This window comes from Molossus molossus, unplaced genomic scaffold, assembly GCF_014108415.1.
Source record: "Molossus molossus isolate mMolMol1 unplaced genomic scaffold, mMolMol1.p scaffold_m16_p_12, whole genome shotgun sequence".
NCBI lineage: Eukaryota > Metazoa > Chordata > Mammalia > Chiroptera > Molossidae > Molossus > Molossus molossus.
Genome location: NW_023425347.1, coordinates 96,253,758 through 96,275,902, shown reverse-complemented (window position 1 = coordinate 96,275,902; position 22,145 = coordinate 96,253,758). Strand labels below are relative to the sequence as shown.

The 22,145-nt window shown below is 40.0% G+C and overlaps 1 protein-coding gene across 2 annotated transcripts in view; it reads left to right on the top strand.

The window, feature by feature from the left end:
• Nucleotides 1-22,145, top strand: part of PRDM2 (PR/SET domain 2) — a 104,196-nt gene that overhangs the window by 10,217 nt on the left and 71,834 nt on the right. For both annotated transcript variants that reach the window (XM_036257164.1, XM_036257165.1), the window contains exons 2-4: nt 3,656-3,773; nt 6,292-6,395; nt 17,536-17,688. In XM_036257164.1, coding sequence (XP_036113057.1) covers nt 3,656-3,773; nt 6,292-6,395; nt 17,536-17,688 — 375 coding nt within the window. The remainder of the gene's footprint in view (nt 1-3,655; nt 3,774-6,291; nt 6,396-17,535; nt 17,689-22,145) is intronic.

The following is a 22,145-nucleotide window of genomic DNA, read 5'->3' as shown; positions in this document are numbered from 1 at the left end:
ATACCTATCTCAAATTCAAGAAATTCAGGCACACATGGAGAAAATACTTTCTGATAGATGACCCTGCTATTTTATTTATATAACCTCCTTTTTCTAAAGAAGATTTGAAGTTGGCTTAAAGAATCATTTATTCATTCAGGTATTTAAATGACAAAGATTTTATGTCTCCTGTTAAGCATTGGAGTGATGGGAGATACATTAAATTTGTAATTATACAAATAATTATTTAAAATGGTGATAAGAGCTATGAAGGAAAAAGAAGGAAGGAGAGAGAGAAGGTGGTTCTCTTTGGGCAGGCCAACCCACCTTCTCCTCGAGTGGCTGAATTCCTGAAGACATTCAGGGCAGTTTCCAGCCATTGCAGTGGGCCTTCTGACCGTCTGAGAGGCACGAGGGAGGCCTTGGACCTGGCCAGGTCTGGAAGGCTGCATAGAGATGGAGGGCCTCCTGTTTTAGTTGAGTCCTGTTCTAGTGTGAAAGATACTAAAATAAACAGAAAAAAGCTTTTCTCAGCTACGTAAATGAGCCCAAATGATGAATAATGGGTCGGCTGAAAGCAGGTAAATAAGTGTGTAGGAATTGTCCTCATTTCTTCATCCTGGAGCAGCTGTGCTGCGGTCCTTTATATTCACAGGTGTTTCACAGATGTTAACATACCTGTTCTCCAACTTACACTCAAGTTACAAATTTCCTGTGGGAATGACCATTCCTGCCTTAGGTGCCACCTCCTGCCAGCATTTCTGTGGACGTTTGGAGGTTGTAGGGCAGAGGTTCTTAGATTATATTCCAACAGAATCGTTCTTTTTCTTTTCCAGCTTCATTGCGTTATAACTGACAAATAAGTCTGTAGCTATTTAAAGTATACATCGTAGTGATTTGATATACATGTACATTGTGAAAGCATTCCCACCATACAGTTAATTAACATATCCATCACCTCTCATTTTATTTATTCTGGATTTTTTGTTTTGTTTGTGAGAATGTTTAAGTTCTCCTCTCTTCAGCAAATTTCATCCTGCAATAGTGTTGTCAGCTATGGTCACCATGGTTTACATTAGAGCCGTAGAGCACATCTAGCAGAATCTTAACTGGAAACATCATAGTGGTTATGAGCTTGGGCTCTAGGGTCAGACAGACAAGGTTCATATTCTGGCCCTGAGCAACTTAGACCATTTCCCTAGGCCTCTGTGAGTGTGTGTGTGTGTGTGTGAGTGAGAGAGAGGGAGAGGGTGTTGGAGGTGTCTGGGAGGAGTTGCTGACAGTCCCTGTCTCTTGGTCTGTTTGGAGTAAACTCTGTCATGCATACAAGATGGTAAACTAGCACAGTGCTTACATGAGTCCCGGGGGAGGTTCTGGGTGCATATTAAGTTATTAGTATTCCTGTGGCAGTGCCTGGAGTATCAGTTTTGGTTAGCTGACACTGTCTTTTCAGGCTCCTAGGGAGGTTCAATAGTGTCGAATCCTTTAACATTTTTGTCTAGGATTCCATCTGCAAAAAAGGGAAAGAAACTCCCTCTAACTGTTCTAAATGGCCATGTGCTGATAGGACTCATAACTCTGGCTAGTACTTGTTAATATTGCTTAATTTATCAGTGTTAAAAAATAATTATTAGATAGCCTAGGGTACCAACTACCAATTTTATACTTTTCTCCCCTTTGAAAAACAATTGATTCATGTTTCCAAAATTCTAGTTTATAGTTAAAAATTTTGTAAATGGGCACTATATTTAGAAGTAAGAAATTTTTACACTTTAGCTAATTAAAAATACCTTACGGTCATTTTCTGGGGCGGTTTTGGTATTTCTGCGATGTGGAATGCATTTCACTTGTGCATGATGGTATGCTGGGACCAGGAGTGGATCAAGCAGGATCGAGGCATTTGTTCTTCTAAGGCGAATGCTGTCGACTCTGCCCCTTCCAAGACGTGAACCCAGGTCTTCAGATGCCTGCTTTTGCACATTCCAACTCAGAGCAGGCCAGAGAGTCCTTCATAATGACTTGCTCATTGCTATGGGGTTTATTTCTCTTGAAGCAGTCTATTGATAGTTTTTTTAAAAATTGAAATATTGAGAGTACTCAAATTTGGATGATTTTTTTTCTTGGCACAAAATGTTCTTAAAAATTACAAGAGCTTGATTGTTGTGGGAAATTAATCTTTTTTGCTTAGAGTTTGCTGTTTGCCTGCATTGGTTTCTTTGAAAGTCCTTGAGAAATGTTTCCCTTTGCAGTGAAATAAAGAACACTCAGACTACAAAACCTATCGTTTTTAGGTGTCATGATACACACATCAGTTCTTTAGGGTTTATGCAGTACCAGTTAATAGATGCTTGGTTTTCCTTTGATTTGAAAGTTAATTATAAAATAGCAGTCATGTTTCCCCGGCCAGTTTGGCTCAGCAGTTAGAGCGTAGGCCTGTGGACCAAAGAGTCACGAGTTTGATTCCTGTCAAGGGCACGTACGTCTGTTGTGGTTTGATCCCCGGCCCTGATTGGGGTTGTGCAGGAGGCAACCAATTGATGTGTCTCTCTCACATCGATGTTCCTCCCTCCCTCCCTCTCTATCTGAAAATCAATGGAAAAATATCCTCAGGTGAGGATTAAAACTACATAAATAAATAAAATAACAGTCATGTTTTACCAGTTGGCCCAAATCTCTGTTTTTCGTCCCCTTATATATGTATCTAATAGTAATCTTGTTTTTTTTTTTTTATCCTCACCAGAGGACATTTTTCTATTTATCTTCAGATAGAGTGGGAGGGAGAGAGAGGGTGAGAGGGAAAAGAGAGAGAGAGAGATGGACGTGAAAGGGACACATCGAGTGGCTGCCTCCCGCACGACCCCAACCAGGAAGGGGACAAATCGCAACCGAGGTACGTGCCCTTGACCGGAATTGAACCCACAACTCATTGGTCTGCAGGCCGACACTCTAACCACTGAGCCAGATCTGTCAGGGCAGTAATCTTGTTTTTAAGAGTACAATGAATTTTAGCATAAACTTTGGTTAGTAATTGTATAAAATTGCCTTTCTTAGAGACTGTGTGGTACTGTGGCGACTTTGCTATTTAATGACTTGGTAGACTGGTGGATTACTGTTTTCTGGAAAGGTCACACTTCCCTTGAAGGTCCAGAATAAGTTGTAGTGTTCTTGGTTGGAATAGCCAAGGCTCTGTCAAGGGGTATTGGTGGTGGGGAATAAAAGCATGGATGGGTTGGGGTCCCGCTGGCCATCATGGCCTTTCTGGTATGTGCCAAAAATATTCATTGAGTAAGGAGTGTTGATTTTGAGTTTTTAGATGTTCTAAAATGCTGATGGTAGCCTTTGACTTAAAAGTAAGTGTAAGCTTAAGCTGACAGAGTCTCTCTGAGTTTAAAGCAATATGGTGCCAGAGATATACGTATTTTGAAAATGGTTGCAGGTGGCTGGAAGAAAACATTAACACAGACATGCTTGAAGGCCAGTAGTTTCCTTTGTAGACTCACAAATAGGCATCAAAACAACTCCTGAAATGCTTGACATCATTGTCCTGGTCTTGGCTTGCCAGTTTCAGCTTTCAGTTAGTTACATGTTTGCATATTTGCTCATTGGACCAGAAAAAAACAAAATGCTAACTGGGTTTCTTCATTTTGCAATGATCCTTCTGTCTCTTAACTTGCAGAACGATACTGAGCCTGTGGCAGCCACTGAGACCCTGGCTGAGGTACCTGAACATGTGCTTCGCGGACTTCCAGAGGAAGTGAGGCTTTTCCCATCTGCTGTTGACAAGACTCGGATTGGTGAGTACTGGGGTCCGAGAAGGAGCGGGGGAAGGGATTGCCGGCAGCCAGGCTTCCTTTGAGGCAATTAAGGTAGGGAATTTACCATAAAAGCAACAGATTTACATTCTCACTTAGAAGAGTATGTGGTGTTTATGCAATTTCCAGTCAAGAATCCAGGGTGGACATAGATCATGAAATTAAACCAGAAACACCTGCACACCCACCACCCTTTGTGACTCAGCCTGAGTGTCCCCCTTTCTCCATGTCTCCCTGGGGCTCTTCTTCCCACACAGTGTATGAGTGTGATTGTGCTGTTAGGTTTATTTTGTTATTTTGTACTTGTTTTCACATCTGTCCCTTTCATTGCTTGTGCATACCTTCATTTCTTATTTATCTTTATGTCTCCAGTACATGATGACACTATGGACCTCAGGAGGTATTTGAATGAATGACAACCTGAATAAATCTGAATGCTTCAGGCTGGGATGTCTTGTTTAATACAAGCCAAGCTTTTGTGTATTTGGTATTGCTTTGTGTTCTGATCTTTGGTCATAAGGCTAAGGAAGTAAATTATAAAAATTTAATCAAAGTACAGTCTTGGAATAATATCATATTTATATCCTGTTTCCTTTTTTATGTTTTTAAATCTTCACCCGAGGATATTTTTCCATTTATTTTCAGACAGAATAGGGGAGGGAGAGAGAGAGAAACATTTATGTGAGAGAGACACATTGATTGGTTACCTCCCCTCCCTCATGACCCTGACCAGGGCCAGTGACCAAAAGCAACTGAGGTACGTGCCCTTGACCGAAATCGAACCCACGACTCTTCAGTCCCCAGGCCAACGCTCTAACCAATGAGCAACCAGCCAGAGCCTGTTTCCTTTTTTAAAGATGTACTTCTGATATTCTAATTTATGTATATATATATGTGTGTGTGAATAAATTTTTTATAAATGCTTTCTAATTCTCATTGGAAACTGTTCGGTGAATAACTTAAGCGTTTAAATTGTATCATTCATATGAAAGTATTTGATTTTATAGCTCCACTAATGGATTATTAGCTGTGTTATCAAACAGGATCCTAGCAGACTTTACAGAAAAGTGGAAATTGTACATCCTGGCTGAGCAGGACTGGCTGAAACACCTCCCTCCTCCTGTACGTGAGGAGGCTGAGGCCAGGAGATGAGGGGAAGTGTTCAGAGGGATGTTGTCAGTGAGAGTCACTTCTGTGCGACTTCACGGTTCCCTTGACTGCTGGTGGCCTCCTGCCATTTTATCCACTGCTGCTTCAGCTGGTCTGTCTGCCTTCTGGTCAGTGCAGAGGAAATAGAGGCACCCTACGAACACCACGGGGCAGCATAAATCTTGGCTGTTGCAAGTCATCAAAGGGAGTTGTCCCAGTAGCTAAGTTTTTAGGAAACTTAGTGAGGAGAGGGTTTTTAAAAACAAACTTCAAAAATATTTATTTATAAAAACTGTATTTCCAACTTTTTATAAAAGCAACTCATATTTATTTGAGATCATTTGCAGTCTGTAGAGAAGTAGAAAGAGGAGTTAAAAAGTATTTGTAGTTTCACTACATTCCAGTATTTTTCTCTCTTTAATTGTGATTGTGCTGTTTTCCAAGTATTGGTGATTGTACTGTCTGGGTAATTTTACATGAAAAAATTAAAAACAAGCAAATATAGCCCTGGCCATTTTGGCTCAGCAGTTAGAGCGTTGGCCTGCGGTCTGGAGAGACCCGGGTTCGGTTCCCGCTAAGGGCACGTACCTCGGTTGCAGTTTATCCCCAGCCCCGTTGGGGTTGTGTGGGTGGCAGCCACTCAATGTGTCCCTTTCACGTCGATGTTTCTCTCCCCCCCCCCCCCCACTCTATCTGAACAAAATACCAAAAAATGTCCTCGGGTGAGGATTAAAAAATAAATAAATAAGTAAATAAATAAAAACAAGCAAATATAAAACATTTTTTCCTACTATATAAAATATAGGTTCTTTATAGGCTATTTGGAAAATATAGAACATAAAGAAGAGAAATAGAAATCACCATTGAAGACTTGATTTAATTTCACTAGATCTTAGCTGACTTAACATTATCTTGCTTTTAGGCTGTCTAACCTTTTAACTATTTTGTGAAACTGAGTTGATTTTAGTGCTTCAGTCTTTTCGTTTTTTCTTTCCAATCCGAGAAGAGTGGTAAGCCGCCAACCTGAGTCACAGCACCAGGTGGTGGTGCTGTTAGACCTCGGTTCTTGAGCTCAGCAAAGACAGAACTCAGAGCCAAGAGTTCTAGCCTTTTAGAAAGAAAGCCACAGAGGCAGAAGAAGTGAGCCAGCTGGGCTATGTGGGCTCAGGAAACAAGTCACAGAGGCAGAAGAAGGGCCCTTGGAGCTCAGGAGAAAGAAAGCAAAAGATACATACGTGCCTGAGGAAGGGGAATTGGGTAGGAGAGCATGCTCCAGAGGGGGGGGGGGCACTAGTGCTTCAGTCATTAAGGTAACCACATACATTATTAAAATGTTGGTTTTATTTTCTAGGTGTCTGGGCCACTAAACCAATTCTAAAAGGCAAAAAGTTTGGACCATTTGTTGGTGATAAGAAAAAAAGATCTCAGGTTAAGAATAATGTGTACATGTGGGAGGTAAGAAAGAATTCTAGTTCTTTGTTTATCAGAGTTCTATACTTTTTTTAAAGGAATGGTCTATTCTCTTAGGATTTGACATTTTGAAATTAAAACAACCACTTTAATGTGTTCTTTAAAATCAAGAATATTTTTATTAAGGAGAAAATGTGTTTCCTTGGATACAGACTGCTGTTTACATTTGTATTTTGAGACTGCTTGGCCGTCCTCAACAGTAAATGTCAAATCCACTTTTTCTATTGCCTTGTTCAGGGTGTTTGCTTTGCAGCCAAGACTTTTGTCTGTCACTTTACAGCCTTCCAGATAGACACCATAAAAGACACCCCAAGGTGGCCACAAAAATACACTGTGGGGTCTTCTCTATATTTTAGAACGTCATCTGTGTTGCTGGAATATTCAGAGTTGAATATATTTAGCACATGGCACATTTATATAGTGCTTTGAACTTCTCAAAAGGCTTTTATTCAGTTTGTTTCATGTTCTCCCAATAATCCTGGAAGACAGAGCAGAACATTAGCGCCCTGCTTACAGAGGTGAAGTGGCCAAGAACAGTGGGGCCCAGATGTTGAGAGTGGTGTCAGTTCAGAACTAGAACCCATATCTCTCACCGGATAGTCAGTTAGACAATTAAAAATGTTTCATTGGTTTATATCCTACCTTTAGCTTTGCAACTCTGGCTAAAACTCTTAATTTCAAAATAGGGAGAATAAAAAATATCTCATTAAGACAGCTGTGAAGATAAAATATGTTTGTTACTGTTTCCTGGAGAGTTGCATGCGAATTCACCAATTATGTGGAATTTAGTTCAGTTCTGGTGCCCCCTCGAGTTCCTCACATTCTTATAGGAACTCAGTGGTGTGACTCCTTCTTTTTAAACATTTTTTTTCTTTATTGATTTTAGAGAGAGAGGAGGGGGGGGAGAGAGAGAGAGAGAGAAACATCGATGAAAGAGAACATCGATTGGCCACCTCCTGCATGCCCCCCTTTGGGGACCTCGCCCAAAACCGGGGCATGTGTCTTGACCAAGAATTGAATCGGTGACCTCTTGGTGCATGTGTCGATGCTCAACCACTGAGCCACACCAGCCGGACATGGTGTGACTCCTTTTTAAAGCAATTAAAGTTTTTTGGTGGCGAGGATACGCATTTCTCTCAGTTTGTCTTAAATTGAATCACATCTGTTTCACTGTAAACATACAAAAGCCTAAAAATAAAATACGCATAGGAAATGTCTGGACATTTTACATCAAGAAGTTCTGTGGCATTTGTACGTTTGAAGTATATTGCTGCTCTCCTCATTGCTATAAGTAATGTTGCTTAATTTGAAAATTCTGACGGTTTCTCCTAGTAATTTTGAGTTTCTTGGTTGTGAGTCCCTTATAATGAGCCTAATGACAGTTAACCCAAGGGGCTTTAGGAAATGAGGGTTTACCTAAGAATAATTACATTTTGCTGTTTTACCACTTTTGAGGTCAGAGAGTGCTGTATTTGTAGAAAAACCACCCAGCCAAAAAATGCTGTTACCCTGAGTTGTCACAAAAGTCTTGACTACAAAATTATGCTCCAAACTACATTTTTAATTTTAGAAGTTTCTCAAGGGAAACTTACAAATGCGGTCTTTCAGGTTAGCACTCACCTGAGCGAGGATCATGTCAGGGACCCAGGAAATGTGTGCTCTAGTTCCGGGTGTAAAACGCCAAAGCTTGAACAAATGCCACTAAAATTAAACCTAAGTTCATGGTACCCATTTTACTCAACACAGCAGTTTGATATTGTTGGGCATATTGTATGCATTATTAATGGTGCCTTTTGTCCATTAAGCTTCATTTGTGTTGAAACTCATGCATAGTACGAATTCATAGCAGCTTGGCAAAAGTTGTGATTTGGAGCCATGGCATATTAGGGGTTCGAGTTTACTGTAAGCCTGTTAACATTCCCTTGTTAACTTCAGGTACTTCTGCTTAATTACTACCACAGTTTGTGAATCCTTATGACATTGCCAGTTTTTGTGGGTCAGGTTTAAAGATTGAGTTTTTGTCAGGGCTGGCTTTTTCTTCCTGCAGTTATAAAAAAAATCTGGAGGGGGCGTTGCAGGGCTGGGTGAAAAAGGTGAAGGGATTAAACAAAGGAGAAAAGAAAAACCTCATAGACACAGATGACAGTATGGTGATTGCCAGAGGGAAAGGAGGGTGGGGGGAGGAAGAAGAGGGCATAGGGGGAGAAATGGTGATGGAAAGAGACTTGACTTGGGGTGGTGAACACACAATGCAATATTACAGATGATGTCTTATAGAATTGTACACTTGAAACCTATATAATTGTATTAACCAGTGTTACCCCAATACAGTAAAAAAAGAAAAAAATCTGGATGTCATTCAGATAGTCCCAACTATAAAGTATATATATATTCCATACAAAAACCTAAGTCTTTGCTTTGTTACAAGTAGATATATATATGACATACATATGAAGAAGTAGCATTTGGCAAAGTACAGGGAGCATAAATTATAATGTACTATTTCTTATAAAGAAGGAAATAAGAATCCAGGTAAAATTTAGTATTTCCCCATTAATTTATTGCAACCTTGGTCTTATCCTTAGACTTGCATCAGAGTGCCTCTTATTAATGTAACAGAAACTGCTTGTCATTAAAATCTCATCTTGGCATTCTTCAGTTAGAGCCCCTTCCGAACAGCTCATCTTTTGCTCCAGCTAGAACTCCATTTTAAAGCTGATCAGAAACAGCGTTAAATTGCTTTTCTTGAGCCCTTGGTTATCTAGCATAGTCTTAGGTCTTCTAAGCTTTCACTGAAAACATTCTGTTAAATCAGAAATAACAGGAGAAACACAGTAGAGTATCCTCAGGGTGAATGCACAAAACAGGTTCTCCGAAGAGGAGAGCGTTCTTTGATCAGTTTCGGGGGGTGGCGGGTGGGCTGCTAGTCCCCTGCCTGCCCCACATCTGCTGAGCAATCTGTAGGACTCTAGAACAGCTTCTGGGGAAAGCCTTTCAAATTCACTTCTATGGGGCTCAAATTGCTTCTGATGAACTAAATCTTTAAAGTCTATGTCTTTTAAAAAGATACAGACTTTATTTTTTAGAGCATTTTAGGTTCACAGCAAAACTGTGCAGAAAGTACAGAGAGTTCCTTTATGAACTGCCTGCCCCCATGCACAGCCTCCCCCACTATTAACATCCTGTACCAAAGTGGTACATTTGTTACAATCGATGATCTTGCATTGACACATCATCACTTGAAGTCCACAGTTTGCATTAGGGTTGGTTCTTGGTGCCATTCATTATGTTTTGTTTTAACTTACAAAGGTTGCACACACTCATTGCAAAATAACATGAACAATACAGAAGATTATACACAAGTAAAAGTCATTTGGGAACATTTTGATGGACATTCTTTTAACTGTTTCTCTGCCTCTGTGGTACAGATACAGACACATACATAGGTGGTTCATGCAGTGGAGGTTAAACAGTACAGTACATGTAGTTGTGTAACGTGCCTTTTGCTTTCCATATGTTATGGATATATCTGTGTCAAACACTTATGTACTTACTATTTCTTATGCTGCTTAGAATTCTGTTGTACCATTCACTGTTTAACCAGTTGGGCATTTAAATAGTTTTAATTTTTTCATTATATTAACAAGTCTTCAAACATGAAACTCTATATACATATTTGCTGACTTGTCTGGTTAACCTATTAAGATAAATTTCTAGAATTATAATTGTTAAGTCAAAAGTTACTTTATATGTTTTAATTTTTGACAAATTTTTCTTAACAGACATCTAGAAGGATACTAATTTACATAAATATCATGAGTGTATATTTCTTAATTTTTAAAACCCAGCATTGTTAATCGTTTAAATAGGTTTTCCCATATTGTTATAGATGAAAACTGATAGCTCATCCCTTTTGTATTTTTTTAAACTTATCTTTATTGTTGAATGTATTACAGTGTTCCTTCTTTTTCCACTATTGACCCCTCCTTCCTACTTATACCCTCCTCCTGCCTTTCCCCACACTATTGTCTGTGTCCATTGGTTATGCATATTTGCATATAAGTTCTTTGGTTTATCCCCCACCCCCTTCCTTTGAGGTTTGTCAGTCTAACAACCAGTTTGTACTTCTTAATCCCTTCACCTTCTTCACCCATCCCCCAACACCCCTCCCCTCTGGCAACCAACAGAATGTTCTCTGTATCTATGAGAATGTTTCTGTTCTGCTTGTTCATTTTGTTTGTAGATTCAATTGTTGATATGTACGTATTATCATTTTATTGTTCATATTTTTTATCTTCTTTTTCTTGAAGAAGACCCTTTAACATTTCATAAATACTGGTTTGGTGGTGGTGAACTCCTTTAGCTTTTTCTTATCTGGGAAACTCTTTATATGTACATCGATTCTAAATGATAGCTTTGTAGGATAGAGTAATCTTGGTTGTTCACCCCTTCTGTTTTTATATTATTCATTCCGGCAATTGATTTTGAGTCAGAAGAATGGAGGGAAGCAGTAGAATTGCATTTCAACTACAATTGAAAGAGAAGTTGTATCTCTAATAATGAAAATACTTTAATGTAATTTTTTAAATAATATTTTTCTTTATCATCACTTTTAAATGAGGATAACAAGCTCGCAGAGTTGTTTGCCTATAGATTAGATGATGTATATGAAATTACTTGATGTAGATGTTGCTGGCTCAACAAATATTAATTGAACCTGAACATCAAAGAAAAACACTTGCATTATCAGATAGTGGATAAAGACTTTTTTTTGTTTGTATTTGAATACTTTTTAAATGTTTACCAATGTTCATTTTTGTTAGAATTTCTTTCTCTTCCAGTGTCAGAAGGTATGGGCTGTGTTTTGAAACAAAAAATTAGAATACTATTGGTTGGAAGGTCCTGGAATTGACTTCTGAATTATTTACTTATGGAAATGCATTGGAGGTAAATGCTATGCAAGTTGGCTAGTGGGGAAGTGAACCTGCTGTCTTCCCTTGAGTCCTTTTGACCCCAGTGGAAATATAATCAGGTATTGTCTGTCTTTCAGGAACAGACAGGGAAAGTGGGAAATGATGTATAGATCATAATGTTGAAAATTGAACAAGCTAGATCCCCAGAGAAATAAAGATGAAAAGGAGCCTCAGACAGTATGACAAACTAGAACCAGTGGAATGGCACTTGGACCCCAGGAGAGGGCCTGTCTCCATCACTAATGTGTTAGAGCCCCATAGTGGGAGGGGAAGTCCAGAGGCCAGCCAGTGGGATGGCTTCATTACTGTGGACTCTAACTCTGGGGGGCTGGTTTCAGTGAATAAAGACTTATCTCAGCATGAGACTCTACAGTATGAAGAGCTGTCTTAATTGCCCTGTCTTAACTCCTGGGAGTGGTTTCCGGCAAAGTGAGTTGGTTCCTGCAAGTTGAGGGTGGGTAAGGACCTCTAGGCAAACAGTTTAGGATTCGAATTATGGTACATTTGCATTAATTGAATGAGAAATTTTATTTTATCAATGTTAATTTATATGTATACAGTATAACATATAAATGATAAAGAAGGATATAAGTTAAAACCCTCATCCTCAACCCATAAGGACACCGTGTTTAACATTTTGGTTTGTTTTTTGCAAACCTTTCTCTATATATCATGAGTATTTATTTTTGAATGTTTTTAAATTGGAATGTGTAGTAAATTTTGAATTTGGATAATTTTATGACTGTTTTGAAATGACGGTATTAAATTGGGTGGTATGATAATTACGTTCTGTGTGACAGAGTTAATACTCAGTCTCTGTTTGGTGGTAGCGGCAGAAAGGAAGTCAGGCCTGGATGACCCAGCAAAGGTTGAGGATGGGAGGAGACGTTTGGAAAAGTAAGAGCGAATGAGGAAAAACCAGGTTTGAGTCCTGGCTCTGACTTTTGATGACTTAAGTATTCTAGTAAAATTACCAACTTTCCCAAGTGTCCTGATATATAAAAGGGATTTAATAGTATTTCATAGGGTTCTTGTAAAGGTTAAATAAAACATCTAGCCCTGTGCTTGACATTGAAGTACTTCCCTTTCTTCAGTTTTCTCCCCAGCTAGGGTATTTCCATTTGAAAGTTAACTTGTCAGAATTGTTTCATAATATGTAGTACATAGTCAGGTACCTTTGCTTTGTTAAAAGGGACTGTTACATAAATTGGATTGTGAAAAATTACTGAATATATGGAATTATTTCTCCTTTGGATCTAGTCAACTGAGTATTTCTTTCTTGGTCATCATTAAGATGTGGAAATAGATTTGTTACATATCATTTGTGGAGTTTGAGCTAAGGTGGAAGTTTCACCTGGATTCTGCATTGTCTTTGTGTAAAGGGAAGGGAGTCTAGTTGGTTCTCCACTGTCTTTCCACTACTCTTAGAACGTGTGATGGCAGTTTCGCAGTCTAGTAATTTATAGCTTACATTTTAAAAAATTCTATCACATTTTAGAGATTAGGTTCTTTGTGTCAACTACGGAAATGAATTGATTGGAAACCAAGGTTTGACCATCTGAGATAGGAATTATATATAGACACTTTTTTTTTTATCCTTACCCGAGGACATTTTTGCATTTTATCTTCAGATAGAGCAGGAAGGAGAGAGGGAGGAAGAGAGAGAAACACTGATGTGAGAGAGACACATCAACTGGCTGCCACCCATACAACCCCATGGAGCCGGGGACAAACTGCAACTTAGGTACGTGCCCTTAGTGGGAACCGAAGCCAGTACTCTCTAGTCTGTGGGCCGATGCTGAGCAAACCGCCAGGGTCAGGCACATTTTTATTTATAGGGTTGGCTCTCACTCAAGACAATTGAGAAAGCTACATTGTGTGTGTGTGTGATGATGGAAGGAGGAGGAAGATGAGTATTTTAGCCTGGCACTAAGCAGACCTTGGCTGCCTTTATACAAACTTAGGTTTCATTCAAAAGACTGACTTGCTCTCTCCGCCCACTTCCTTTGTTTACTAAGAGATTATACTAAATCAGTGAAGAAAAGGTAGAAAATTTAAATAAGCAGAAGAAAAAAATGGGTAATTCTATGTCTCAGAGAAAAACATTATTAACATTTAAATTTATTTAGTTTCAGATTTTTTTCTTCATATATTCAAGTCTAAAACAAAAATGGCATTATATAAGCCATACTTTCTGTAAATGGCTTCATTCAGTCATCATGTACTCTGACTATCTTTTACACCAGTAATATATTTCTACAACTTCTGATGATCTGTTTTCTTCTAATTATAGAAATAATGTGTGCTTATTGAAAAAAGTTCTTAAGGATTACAGAAATATGTAACAGAAAAGAAGTTTCCACATAAGCCATTTAATCATTTATGCAGTAGTACTTTTTAACATTTATTTAGTATTCTGTTAGATGCATATATTATACTGAGCTAATCAGTGAGTCTTCCATCTAGGAATGAATTGGAAACTATAATAAACCACACTGCTGTATACATCTTCATACATACATTTTGGTATAATTGCCCCATTATCTCATGAGACTAAATTCCTATAAATGTATGTGCTGGTTAAAGTGCATCTACATTTTAGTTCAGGTTGTTTGTTTGTTTGTTTGTTTTTTTCAAGTACTGCTAAATTCATCTAAAAAAGTGATACTAATTTATTCTTTGACTGACATTGGGGAATGTTTACTTTTTAAAAATGTTTTTATTTATTGATTTGAGAGAGAGAGAGAGAGAAACATCGATTTGTTCCACTTAATTATGCAGAGAATGTTTGCTTTCTAATATTGTTTTGTTCCTTAAGAAATAATTTTTACCAGTTCAGTAGGTGAAAAATATTTAATTTGAAGTTATTGTTAATTGTTATTAGGTAAGTTTAATTTTTATCTTCACAAGGTTTTGGCCATGTATATTCCTTTGTGAACTACTTGTTTGCATATTAAAAAAAAATTTTTTTTTCTTTATTGATTTTAAAGAGAGAGGAAGGGAGAGGGAGAGAGAGAGAGAACATTGATTGACTGCCTCTTGCATGCCCCACACTGGGGATTTGTCCCACAGCCTGGGCATGTGCCCTGACTGGGAATTGAACTGGTGACCCCCTGGTGCATGGCTCAACACTCAATCACTGAGCCACACTGGTCTGGCTGTTTGCACATTTTAAAAATGGAAGTGTCCCTGGCTGAATTGGCTTGGCGGTTAGAGCGTCAGTCTGCATACCGAAGGGTTGCAGGTTTAATTTCCAGTAAAGGGCATGTACCTGGCTTGCAGGTTTGATCCCTGGCCTCAGTTGTACGGGAGGCAACTGATCGATCTCTCTCACACTGATGTTGCCCCCCCATCTGAAAAATCAATGGAAAAATATCGTTGGGTGAGGATTAAAAAAAAAAAGGAAGTGTTTATCTTTCTCTGTAAACTTAAGTATTTTAGTTTAAGTATGATTTAGCAGATGCCTTAGTCCCTTTTGAGCTAGAACAAGCCATACCTAAAGAATTCACTCAAGTGGCATACCATGCAAAGGTCTGTATTGACCTGGGAGCCAGAAAGTGCCGGCACAGACTGTATTGTTATCCCCAGGTTGACGAGTAGACTCCTGATGCCTCTCTCTAGCTGCTTGAAAACTTCGTGCGGTTTTCCAGCCTCATCTCGGTCTGGTGGCTGTCTGGAGCTGTGTCAGGATGTGGGTTGAGAGTGAGTGGATTATTGCCATCCATTGTGAGAAGTCAAAACAAGACTTTTATCCAAAAGTTAGTAAAACGTAACTAATGTAGACTGACAGTGTTAAAGGACCAACTACTCCATTTCCCTTATTTTTATCATGCTGAAAAATATGACAAAAATATCTCTTAAACATTTGAAAGTAAAGTAGCTTATGTTATTTTGGTGTATAAAGTTTAACATTTGCACTGTGATGCTGTCTCTTCATAACATACCATTTGGGGGCTACTCTTTCTCTTTGTTTTAAAGGGAGAGGAGTGTCTGTGTGCACGCATGTGTGTGTACTGAGGGTGAGTGTGACAGTGAGTTTGAAAACGAGTCTGATGTGACAAAGATAACCTCTCTTTAGAATGGTGCAGATAGATGTTTTCGTAAACACCTAATTTTTGAATAAACTCACTGAGGGTACTTAAAGGATAGTGAAAATATTCTTGGCACTTAATGGTGATTAAATCAATTGCAAAGCATCTTCTAGCATGGTTCCTGTCACATAGTAGGTGCTCATTAAATGATGGCAGTTATACGTTTGTATATAATGGAATCTGTTCATTCATCCTATAGTCATTTATTGAGAGCCTACTCTTTGCCAGGTACTGGTCAAGGTATCGGAGGTAGTGCAGGGAATGAAAAGGCGAAATGTCTTCTCCTGGAGCTAATGCTCTGCTGTGAGGAGATAGTCACTAAGTAAGAGAAGTACGTAGATGATCTCATACTTTATTTATTTATTTATTTTTTATCCTCACCCGAGGACACTTTTTTTTCATTCTTTGTTCAGATAGAGCAGGAGGGAGAGAGAGAGAGAGAAACATCGATGTGAAAGGGACACATCGAGTGGCTGCCACCCGCACGACCAACCAGGGCCGGGGACAAATTGCAACCGAGGTACATGCCCTTAGCGGGAACCAAACCCAGGTCTCTCTGGACCGCAGGCCGACGCTCTAACCGCTGAGCCAAACCGGCCAGGGCGATGATCTCATACTTTAAAAGAGCATAAGTGCTATGAAGAAAAACAAATCAAAGGGGCTGCCTGAGCTGCTGATGGGAAGAGAAGGATTTGCAGTTCTAACTAGGATGGTCAGGGAAGGGAAGGATAGGTAGAGGTCAAGCAGACCTGGAGTTAAGGCCATCTTTACTATTAATTGGGCAACTTGGGGAAAATTAACTTTTGATCTTCAATGTTGATGTGTTAGAAAAGCATAATAATGAGTCTGCTGCATGGGGATAAACGAAATAATATGGAAAACATGTAGCGTTATGCCTGACACCTAACTCCCAAGAGAAAGGAAGTAGGCCAGTGTCCAGTAAGGTGGGCGCTGCCCCCGGTTGTCAGGCTCGGGGACACAGGCATGCCCAGAGCGCAGAGCGGGAGCTCTGTTCTAGGAAGAAGCCTGCAGTGAAGGAGAGTGTTCGTGTGGGTGGGAGAGCAAAGAAGAAATGAGCGCTGGGGTCTCGGCTGTGTGTGTTCAGGAAGAAATGGAAGCATCGAGGTTCTTTCCCTCCTTCCTGAAGAGAAAGTGAAAAACTCCTTTCGTTTGCCTTGTTTTTGACAGGTCTGTTACCAGTTGATTCTGTAATTTCATTTCAGTGCCTAATCAAGTGTTTTACAGTCTAGTTTGGGGGAAGTAAAACATGTATATATGTACATACAAAGATAAAGTTAAAAATAGTTGCTGAATAGAATTTCTTTGAAAGGAAGGAATGTGAAGTGCTGGAAGGATCTGGGCAAAGGAATGGCTGAGATGGGATGATCAGGCAAAGCTGCTTGCAAGAGGAGGTTCATCTGACTCTGGAAAGTGGGCTTGGGGTTTTGATCTTTTTTTTGAAGGACCCTGATAGCTCCTAGAGTGCTATTCTATAGCACCTCAGCCCTGACAAGGTGCCCTGGATAAGGAAGGGTTTAGGGTGAACTGAGTTTGCAACAGCATCATACCCTGTCACCCACGTGTAGCTGAACACTACCTGTTTCCTCACTGAGGTTCCTGTCAGCCCCGCAGTGAAGGGACCTGCTGGAGCCTTTGGGACTGGGCCGCGTGCACAGCAGCCTAGCAAGCCCAGGGTTTGGGTGCTGCCAGCTCATTCTTGCAACTCCATCTTCAGGGAAAAGAGCTGTTACTTGTCTTTGTGTGCGTATTTGCAAAGCGTTTGGAGACCATTCAGCACATTTACTATAGCTCTCCAAGTTTAGGAGAAAACAGTTACTCAGACAAGCCCAGACAGAAAAATAGCTAATAAGGATTACACAGTTTTGGGTCTCAGTTTTCATCTTCTATTTTTCTTTCTTCTGTTGCTTATTTATTTTGTTTCCGAGAATTGCTTTACAGAGTATTTACATATAATGAAAAAGAATTGTCTTAAAAGTTGAAAATGGAACCATTTGAAAGATACTGCCATTTTTAAAAGGGTATTTTCTTTCTCCTCCCAAGGTGTATTACCCAAACTTGGGATGGATGTGCATTGACGCCACCGATCCAGAGAAGGGGAACTGGCTGCGATATGTGAATTGGGCTTGCTCAGGAGAAGAGCAAAATTTATTTCCACTGGAAATCAACAGGGCTATTTACTACAAAACTTTAAAGGTAAGAGTGTTAGAATTAGTCTCTGTTAGTTACTTTGCTTGCATTTTTGCAAGTACTGTCCTTAGCTGTGACTGACAGTAACAACTTTGCAGATCTTAGGATTCAGTGGTTCATCAACACATTGAAAGGTCTGTGTTTTTTAATTATAATTTTTTTAATCTTCACCTGAGGATATTTTTCCATTATTATTTTTAGAGACAGTGGGAGGGAGGGAGAGAGGGAGGAACGGCTATGTGAGAGAAACACATCAGTAGGTTGCCTCCTGTACCACCCCGACTGGAGCTGGGGATCGAACCCGCAACTGAGGTATGTGCCCTTGACAGGGAATTGAACTCAAGACTCTTTGGTCTGCGGGCTGACGCTCTAACTGCTGAGCCAAACCAGCCAGGGCTAAAGGTCTGTGTTGTAAATAATCCAGTTGCCACTGCTTCACATGCGAAAGGGCACGAAAGTGTGAAGATCATGTTCAGTAACTACATGCTGCATCTTTCTAGATACTGATGAGTTAGTGTGTGGCAGCTGCTTCCCTCCTCCTCAGATACAGATGCATCAGGAGCTGTCTGACAGGCTGATTCATCTAACTGGAGGAAACAACCAATGGCTATGGTCGTTCTCTGCTAACTGAAAACAGTCTAGGTCTTCAGTGTATTGCAGCCTTGGATTAGCTTTCCCCTAAATTGTATTCAGAATGGGAATTAAACAGGACATGTTTCTTCCTCTTCCAATTTTTTTTCATTAATTAATTTTTGTTACAGATATTTCTCCTTTCCCCCCCACTGATAACCCCCTCCCTTCCCTGTCCCCAGCTTTGTTGTCCATGTCCATTGTTCATGCATACATGCATATAAGTTCTGTGGTTTATCTCCCCAACACCCCCTATTCTGGGGATTGTCAGTCTGTACCCCACTTACACGTCTCTGGGACTACCCCGTTCCTCAGACTGTTATGTTCATTATATTCCACAAATAAGTGAGATCATGTGATATTAGTCTTTCTCTGCTTGGCTTGTTTTGCTTAGATAATACTCTCCAGGTCCCTCCATGTCGTCTCAAAGGATAAGAGTCTTTCTTTCTTAAGCTGCATAGTACCCCATTGTGTGTATGTACCATAGGTTTTTTATCCATTTGTCTACTGATGGACATTTGGGCTGTTTCCAGATCTTAGCTATTGTAAATAGTGCTGCTATGAACATGGGGGTACATATATTCTTTCTGACTGGTGTTTCAGGCTTCTTAGGGTATATTCCTAGAAGTGGGATCACTGGATCAAATGGCAGTTCAATTTTTAATTTTTTGAGGTAACACCATACTGTTTTCCATCGTGGCTGCACCAATCTGCATTCCCACCAGCAGTGCACTAGAGTCCCCTTTTCTCCACACCTCGCCAACACTTGTTTGGTAATTTGTTGATGGCAGCCATTTTGACAGGTGTGAGGTGATACCTCATTGTTCCTCTTCCAAATTTTTATTCAGAGCATTCATTGTTGAGATGACAAGAAGAGTAAAGTCATTTTTTAGGGTTTGCAGTGAGGCCAGAGGTCACTGAGGACATTCTGGGAAGTTAGTATTAGGAAGCATAGAGTGTTTCTGCATTTCTGCAACAAGCCCCTGCCACGTTCTCTCTGAACGCGAACCTGCATGCATCGTGCATGGACATGTTCTTGAAGGTGTTGTCTTGGGGCTCTAAAGAGAGACGATTGTTGCTTTGTGGAATAGGTACGTTTGCTAAAGTTGCTGTAAGGCAAATTTCTCTTTATTCACTGACTTCCATTAAAAATGTCATGATTGGGGGATAGTCCATGAAAAAATGATCTCCACTGAATTGAAAACTCTATTGAGCAAGTATTTAAGGTGATGGCCAGCTTTGCAGCAGGCTGGGTTTTACCTGTCTGGTAGCACTGGGGCTTCTGGAAGTTTAGTGAGCATATCGCTGCGTAATTTTCCTGTCATCTTTAGCTAGTTGGACTGCCGTCTGGCTCATACTTACCCACAGCTTTGCTTGCGATCCCTGCAGGAACTATATTTTTGTTGAACTTTTAAAATTGATACTTCTCTCTCTTTTTTTCTTTTTTCTTTTTTGCTGTATTGTAATAGCATGATTTTCTAGTAGGTATTACCATACAATTTTGTTTCACTGGAATTTGAAATTAGATTCAAGAATTCATTGTGTTTCTCAGATTTATTTAAAGTGAGAGTTCTATCTGATTGACTCAGTGAGGTAGAATTTTGGTGGAGATGAAATGCCAGCAAGGGGGTGAATCAGAGACAATCAGGGGAGTAGAAATGAGGTCCCAAGGGAGAGCAAGCCCAGGGACGTAGTCGGACATTTCAAAGTTCCTTCATGAGACTATCTGTCTCTGATAGCATGTCCGAGGAACATTGATAATAAAAGAGAGTATTTGGGAGAGCCAGACTTCTGGGTTAGATCCTGGTTTGCTGTATGAGCTGAGGCAAGTCATTGTAACTTTACCAGCCATGTAACCATAGGCAAGTTACCTTGTGCCTCAGTTCCCTTATTTGTAAGGTATAGATAATAATTGTATTGACTTCATAGGGTGATCATGGTGATTTCATAGGTGATTATGGGTAGAGCTCTAGTGTCTAATAAGTGCTGAATAAAGGTAGTTGCTGTTTTTGGAGAGGCGATACAATGTCATGGTTAGGGGTGGGGACTACAGCAGACTGCCTTGTGAGCAGGTTTTGGCTTCTAGATGTGACCCTGAGAAGTTAATTAAATGTTCTGTGTCTTTGTTTTTTTCATCAGTAAAAATGGAGGTAATAGTAAAATTAATATATACAGTTGTTGCGAAGATTAAACAAGATGGTATGGGTAAGGTTCTGTGAAGTGTTCCTAGCCCAACCCAAGTACTCAAAGTTGTTAACTAGCTATACTGCTACTACTATTTTTCCCTATCTCCATCTGGACTAACATGGCTCTGATCTTTGCAGACCTCCCCAGTCCTGACCTGTGATGTTTGCTCAGGTGTGCACAGGACCTTTCAGGGTTCTTCCCAGGTGCTCTAACTGTGATCAGGCTCTCTGGGCTAGATTTTGTAAATAGATTACATGTGATGCTCTTCTGGGCTGGGCATCACCTTCTCAGCTATCACCCAGATAACTAAAATCCCCAACGCTGGCTTTGTTTGTAATACAATTAAAAAATATTTTTATAAAAATATTTGTCAAAGTTGACTGTTAGCCTGTTATCCATTCATTCTTTACTTCATTAGTTTGACAAATATGTATTGTCTAGTATGTCCTAGGTATTCTTCTATAGTAGTGAACCAGATAGATAAGATCTCTGGTCTCATGGAACTTCCAATTTATGGGCAGATAATAAGCAAATGAATAAGTAAACAAAATAATTTTAGATTGTGACGAATGCTTTGAAGACAATAAAATGTGATTGAGACTAGGTAGGTTGAGGGCTGCCTTAGCTCTGGTGCGTCAGGGGAGACATGACGTAATCAGCTTCCCCACTGGCATCATGGCCAGCCACACGAAGATCCTCCGGAAGAGCCGTCCGGGAAGAGAGGTCCTGACAGAAGCAGAGACCTTGAAGTAGGAATAAGCTAGATTTTTATTTTAAAGACTAGAACAAAAGCCAATGTGGCTGGAGCAAGGGAGATGGAGTGGGGCAAGGGGAAGAATGGTAAGTGAGGCTGGTGAGGTGGGCAGGGCCAGATCAGGTGGGGTGGAGTGGTTACAAAGGAGAAAGGAGTGCAAGCTTTCAGTCTGCAATTCAGTTCACCCATTCGAGGGTTGAGGCTCCTGACTTCCGACGTGTGACTTTTAAGAGGTCATATTGGGGCCCTGGCCAATTTGGTTCAGTGATTAGAGCATCAGCCTGTGGTCCAGAGAGACCCAGGTTCATCAGCCCGCTAAGGGCACGTACCTCGGTTGCAGTTTGTCCCCAGTCTGGTTGGGGTCGTGTGGGTGGCAGCCACTCGATGTCTCTCTCACATCAATGTTTCTCCCCCCCCCCCTATTCTATCTGAACAAAAAATGGAAAAATGTCCTTGGGTGAGGATAAAAAAAAAAAGAGGTCACGTTGGGGACTAGACGGCAGGGAAAGCATGGGCTTGCTGTGTGTATTCCTGTAATTCAGATGTTCAGATGTTTTGTTTTGATGTAGTGTCAGGCATATTTTTTGGAACCCTTGCCTTTTCCTATTTGGCATGTTAAAATTTCAAGTTTATGTTTACTGGTATTTAGAGAAGAGAGTCTGCTTGGTTTTGTAAGCCTGTCAGAACCCAGAGAAAAACTTTGAAGAGTTTAACATCTTTCTGTTTTTCTGGTTGTTTTTTGTTAAACATCAAAATTCAATATATAAAAAAGAGGTGGTTCGGACTTTTAACTTTTATGTATTTTTTTTTATCCTCATTTGAGGACATTTTTCCATTTTTTGTTCAGCTAGAGTAGGAGTGTGTGAGAGAGAGAGAAACATTGACATGAAAG